At 51.6% G+C, this 6169-nt stretch overlaps 2 protein-coding genes across 2 annotated transcripts in view; both read right to left on the bottom strand.

The window, feature by feature from the left end:
- The window catches only part of KVR01_010962 (U2 snRNP complex subunit HSH155), a 4262-nt gene extending 999 nt beyond the window's left edge, over positions 1–3263 (bottom strand). Inside the window, exon 1 of the mRNA XM_044794184.1 lies at positions 1–3263. This exon is cut by the window's left edge and continues 197 nt beyond it. Within this exon, the coding sequence (XP_044640109.1) occupies positions 1–2911 (2911 nt within the window). The 5' untranslated portion in view covers positions 2912–3263.
- Positions 3264–3269: 6 nt separating this feature from the next.
- KVR01_010753 (uncharacterized protein) lies at positions 3270–5320 on the bottom strand. The gene is made up of 2 exons (XM_044785406.1): positions 4462–5320; positions 3270–4106 (listed from the first exon to the last, which is right to left on the bottom strand). The coding sequence occupies exons 1-2, from the start codon at positions 5134–5136 to the stop codon at positions 3567–3569; spliced, it is 1215 nt and encodes a 404-aa protein (XP_044639900.1). The 5' UTR covers positions 5137–5320; the 3' UTR covers positions 3270–3566.
- Positions 5321–6169: the final 849 nt, after the last annotated feature.

Genomic DNA, 6169 nt, shown 5'->3' with positions numbered 1-6169 from the left:
ATTCGGGCCCGCGGTCGGCTATACGGCCGACTAGATCGACAACGTTCTCCTGCACCCGCTCATGCCGATTGCGCAGGATTGGTGTCAGTCGTGGTAGCAAATCCTTGATAGGTGGCTGCATCTGGTTGATGCCCACGACGGTGACTATGGACCGCAAGGCGCCAAGGATAGCGCCAAGGACTTCGGGGTACTCCTCGCCCAGGTATTCATAGAGCACAATCCCGAGCTTGCCCAGGAGGGCGTCCTCGCCGCACTGTGCCATGACCATGGCGATGCGGGAAATGAGGTCGGCCGATTGCTGTCTAGTAGCTGCGCTCTTGTTGTTGAGCCGCCAGAGGATCGTGCTGACGATCTGTGGCAGATATGGCTTAGTCCTCGTTCCTAATGCATTGACACACGAGCCGAAGGCGTTTAACACGACGACGTCTTCAACAGACTGCTCCTGGAACGAGTGCAGGATGCCGTCGATGAGTCGCTCCTCCAGCCTCTCGCCGATGTCAGCGGCACCAAGAGATGCGACGAGCTTCTCAATGGTCTCAACGGTCATTTTGCGATAGGCTTCGCTCTCGTCCTTGAGGTTGGTGACAATCCTCTCCAGGATCTCGCTAACACCAACTTTCTGTCCGAGATCGCAGGTGGTCTCAACAACCGAGCGGTAGTTTCGCTTGTCTAGTGCCACTCTGCGGACCCAGAAGTTGGAAAAGAAGTCGTCCAGCACGTGAGACTTCAGATAGCCTGCCGTGACACCCTCAGTCTGAGACATCTTGGAAAGCACTGTCAAGACCACGCGCCTCATTTCGTCGTCGGGGCTTTGAAACTCTCGAAGTACGACATCCATAATCTGCGAGGTGTAGTAATTGGCGTACTCCTCGTCCATCAATGGGATGATAAACCCAACAGCCTTGAGGAAGGCAGCAAGGTTCTTTCCTCGTTGCCGCTTCGTGCCGGTCCAGAGCGGGTTGAGGATACTGTCGAAACTCTCGATACCATATGGATTGGCTGCCTCAGCCAGCGCCGCCGTCGCGAGAGCCGTGACGGTGCGCACTTTGGTCTGCTCGTCGTTGAGGTTGGGCCTGATGCACTCAACCAGGTCTGTGAGGTGAGGGAGAACGGAGCAGCCCATCAGGATGGCAATCTGCTGCACGATCTTGACACCAGTATGCCGTGCCTGCCAGCTCTTCTTGGTTCGCGTCACGGCTCGGAGAAACGGGATGAGAGCTGGTATCCCGAGGGCTGAGGCGACAACGGCGAAGGCACGGGCCGTTGTGTTCCGGACATACTCGTCGACGTGGTCTATATCGGGTCGCATGGTACTGATCATGGTTGACAAACCGGCAGCCTTGGCCAGGTTGGAGATGATCTCACGACCCTCGACTCGAGCATAGTAGTCTTGGTCGATCAGGAGGGGCTCGATGACAACGAGGATCTTGTGCGTATATGGCCTTACCAGCTCGTCCAGCTTGTACAGTACTCGATCAATGACCTTGACCAGCAGGTGGCGCTCCTGGTCCTCCAGTGTCCTCTCCATGAGAAGTGGCAGAATCTGGTTGAACAGTGGGCCGGCGCCGAAGCTTCGAGCATTGTCGGTCAGCTGACGCAGTGCAGTCTTTCGCATGGGCGGTGTACCGTTCTTGATCTTGAGGAGCAGCCGCATGATCTTCCTCTCCTTCAGCTCATCCACGCTCAAGTGTTCCTCATCAACAGCCTCGGTTAGTTTAGAGAAATACTGCATGTCCTCCGGCTTGAAGAACTGTAGATCGCCGACGCCGGGGATTTCCTTTGGCAACTGGTTCCCGCCCAACCGCACGGAGTTGGGATCCTGCATCATGAACCCGGTCGTCTGGACCGGCGTCTGCATGAGCTTGTGTGCAGGGGCGCGCACCGGTGCGTACCCCGGCGGCGGCTCGAGGACCTTGTACCCTTCGGCCTCCCCAGGCAAGATGGCGTCGAGCTCCTCGTCGCTAATGGGCGCATTCCGCACTGACATGTCCATGCCGATGGGGGCTATCGGGAGCATCGAGCCTTGCGAGGGGTGCATGGGTGTAGCGAGGCCGGTGTTGCCAACGGGGGTAGCGGCCGGGGCCTGGTCCCAACGAGATCGCTTCTTGGGGGCTTCGGCGCCTGGGATCTGGATAGCAGGGGCTTCGTCCCACCTCGACCTCTTCTTCTTCTCGGGTTGCGGCGGCGGCGGCGCAGGTGCCGCGTCGTCGGTCGAGCTCACGTCCCACCTCTTCTTGCGCTTCCGACCGGCCGCAGCCTCAGTAGAGCCGGCTTCCTCGTTCTCTTTATCGCCGTTGGGCAGGGCCAGTGTAGGCTTGTGTTCCTCGGTCGCGCCGGCATCCCCGTTCTTCGCCTTGTCCTCGATGGCCCTCCTCACACGTTCTTCTTCCCGCTCCAGTTCTGCCTTTTCCATGACGCTCCTATAGGTCTCGCCATCCTCGCCCGCGGCACCCGCCTGCCTGTTGGCCGCGAAGGGGTCGGCGCGCGTGGGTGTCAGGACGCGGTTGAAGCGCCTCTTCTGATAGTCCGTCTCCCGGTCCGAGATGCGGTTGCTGCGCTCGCCCCGTCCCAGGAGCACATCCTCTTCTTCAACACCCTCGCCGCGTGCGAACTCGTCGATTTGCGATTGGGTGGCGGTGTACTGCCCGACCAGCCGGCGAGAGTTGTCAGGGCCGTCGACGTCCATGTCATCGCCGTTGTCGTCTCCGGCAGGCAGCGAGGTGTGATAGCCGGCGAACTTGTCGGGGCCATTGCGTTCGTACAGGTCGGTATCGTAGGCTTCAGTCAGGCTGGCCTTTGTGGACGACTCTCGTTGTGAGGAGGGGTCTCGCGAGGCACCTTTCCTGGCCGCTGCAGCGGCGTTGCGCTCGGCCTGCAGCTTCCGAATCTGGTCGAAGTCCGAGTCCGACATGGTTGCTAGGTTGGTCGACTACATGTATCGTGTCGTTTCGTGTCTGCAGAGCCGTGCCACGGGGTGAGAGCGGATTCGGACGTGCTGCTTGAAGGGCGTTGATGGTTTTGGACAGGAGACGACGTCGCGAAAATTGGCTTAGTTATGAAATGTTAGGTGCCTAGGTAGGTACCTACGTACCTAGGCAGACTACCTAGCCCGCCTTAGCGCGAGGCTGGGAGCCCGGGAGGGACTCTGGTGCCATTTTCAGCGGCCTATCACGCCCCCCCCCCCCCCTCCAACCTCTGGGGGCCGACTGTCTTTGGCCTCGTTGGCGAATCATGCACAGACTACTACATAGTAGACGCTGCCGGTGTCGTTTGTTGCAAGATCAGATTCTCATTCCGGCAAGTAAATGCAACTGGGTATCATTTGATCTCCTTGCCCCCGAACCACAACGCCATTTCGACGGCCCGGTGCCTGCCGATGCCGTGTCACAGCACGGTCCCGTCGTATGATTTGATACCATAGACCTTCCCAGATCCCGTCGCAGCCCAGCTTACAAGTGCCCGTTGTATCCCCCCCCCCCCCAAGAATTGCCTCCAAACACAGTGCCTGAAGCTTTTGCCCGTGCAGTTGTCGGTGAATCAACACGCTCCCGAAGATGCCAACACCTTCATCGCTCAAGAAGCGACACCGTCCACGAACCCTCGGTTGGGTCGAACTGCCGCTCTCTCTCGTCGAGGGGCAGGTATTTATTCCCCCGCTCCAGGATCGTCCTGACTTCTTGCACGACATGGTCCGGAAGTAGAATCTCCTCCTCGTCCATGAACCTGGGCTGGAACAGAACCTTCATGGCACACACGCCCTGCTTGGCGGAACAAGAGAATTTCACCTGGGAATTCAAGATCCAGACGGTGATAACCTCCTCTACACCCTGCAGGACGACCTTTGCACTGCCAGAGCGAGCCTGGATGTCGATGAGTGCAGCAGCAAGGCACTGAGACAGAGATGGTGGGGCCGATAAGGACGGGCTCTTTTCAACGCCAGCGTGCTCTCCGAGGTTGAGCTTCCACTTGAAAATCGACAGCCCGTTCTTGCGGCCGTCGAGACGACCGAGCTGGGTCTTGCACTTGTGGCAGTGTGCATCCAGAGCACGGGGGCCGCTGAAGTCCTTGGACACGATATTCTCATGCCCCCCATCGTAGCGACGGATCTGCATGGCGGCAAGTCAGCGAGAGGGCACTAGGAGGAGCTTGGAAAAATAACATGATGTGACTCTATCAAATCGCGACGGGCCCGAGAACTCGGGGCGCCATCAGTGAAAAGCAGAGTGATTGACCCCTGCCTAAAGACGCGCGAACCGCAACGTAGACCTGTGGGTTTGCTTGTTCTTTCGGCAGCTGGCTGAGTGCAACAAGGGCCAGTGGTTCGATCTCGGGCAAATGTATAGGTCGCCGCACCATCAAGGAGGCGGACGCCTTCTTTAATGCCCTTGTTTGGTAATGCAGGCACGTGGGAAGATGGGGCCGGTTGGCTGGCCCATGCCCCGGCAGGATTCAAACACTTACCAGAAGACAGCTGCAGTCGTTCTGAGAGAAGAGCACCGTCATGAGGTCAACGAATCCCACACCGTCCTGCGCAGAAATGGCAGAGTTCGCACCGTAACCACGAGTGGCCAGCTGGTCTTCAGAAGCTTTGCTCTGGGCACCAGCGCCAGCGGCAGAACCACCCACATGGGCATCCGCGGGCTTGTGGCAATGCCAGAACTCCATCATCTCGGCCCAATTCTCACTAGGCAAGTCCTTGAACGCCTCAATGGTATTCCGCAATATTATGGGCTCGTCACACTTTCGGCACGCAACACGTAGTCCTGGCTTCAAGTCGGCGGCAGACCAAGGCACCGCACCAGCCTCGATATCCATTGCAGCCTGGGCTTCCTCCGGGGTGGGTAACAAACGCCAACTCATCTTATCGAGGCCTGGCTTGATCTCCCCCGGGAGATGCTCGCCAGCGATGCGAGTTTTGGCGGGAAGCCGCAGCCTGGTGCTGGTGCCTTCATGGTCGACAATCAAATGCAACCCGTCCCTTGCGAGGAGAACCTCGGTCTTGTGAGTTGATGGGGTGGGGAGATGGATGGCCACAGAGATACGGCCAAGACGTGGTAGGAATTCGGCGTATATGTTGGGCTCCCGGGTCAGGGGGTTGCTTGTGGCAGACACAGGAGGCTGGGGGTTGGCGGCCATGTTGCAGAAGAAGCAGGACCAGCCGAGGCCTTGTAGCTAAGGCTTGTCATGGTCAGCGGCTGGACTATGTTTGTCCAGGCATACCCGTGCGAACATAGACGTACATGTTGCGGTGGCCAGGCACAAGCAGGACTTGCATAGACGCAGAGATACAGACAAGAGGAAACTTTATTATGGCCTTGGCAGGTTGTGCCGGTAGAGGTGGTGCAGCTAAGAAAGACGGGTCTCGACGGCATGAAGATGATTGGTCGCCTTGTAGTAGCGCTTAGTGGAATGGATAAGTTAGTATAATTATAAAACCTACCTCTTAAGTAATAATATTTTATAAATATAAAAGCTTATATATAATTATTTATAAATTATATAATTAATAATTAAAATATAATTTAATTTTAAATAATATTAAAAATTTATATATAATTTTTTAAAATATAAAATTAAAAAAGTTAATAATTATAAATTTAATTAATTTTAATTTAATTTATTTATTTTATTAAAATTCAATTAATTTTAATTTAATTTAAAGTTTTTAAAAAATTTAAAGTTTTTTTAATATTTTTTTAAAAGTTAAATTTAAAATAAAATATTTATAAATTTAAATTTATTATTTTTATAATAATAAAATTTTAAGTTTTATTTTAAATATATTTTTATATAATTATAAATTTAATTATTAATAATATTTTATTAATAAATTATTAAAATTATTAATTTAAATAATAAATTATAATTATTTTATTTAATTATATAAAAGTTTAATATTATAATAAATTAAATAATTATTTTTAAATATATTTAATAAATATTTATTTAAATTATATAATAAATATTATAATAAATTATTTATAATATATTAAAATTTTAATTTTAATATATTATTATAATAAATATTTTATAATAAATAATATTATAAATATAAATTATAAAATTATTATAAAATATATTATAAAATATATTTAATTAAATTAATTTTAAAAATATATTATATTATAATCTTTTAAATTTTTAATTATTTATTTTTAATTTAAAAGCT

This window comes from Diaporthe batatas, assembly GCF_019321695.1.
Source record: "Diaporthe batatas strain CRI 302-4 chromosome Unknown Contig00014, whole genome shotgun sequence".
Taxonomy (NCBI): Eukaryota; Fungi; Ascomycota; class Sordariomycetes; order Diaporthales; family Diaporthaceae; genus Diaporthe; species Diaporthe batatas.
The sequence above is the reverse complement of the archived record's forward strand: the minus strand, read 5'-3'. Positions and strand labels throughout refer to the sequence as shown.

Excerpts from the sequence above, each read along its gene's own strand:
- KVR01_010753 (XM_044785406.1), bottom strand. The coding sequence starts at position 5,136 with ATGGCCGCCAACCCCCAGCCTCCTGTGTCTGCCACAAGCAACCCCCTG. Across the intron at positions 4,107-4,461 it reads ACGACTGCAGCTGTCTTCTG|ATCCGTCGCTACGATGGGGG; the intron begins GTAAGTGTTTGA and ends GCCGCCATGCAG.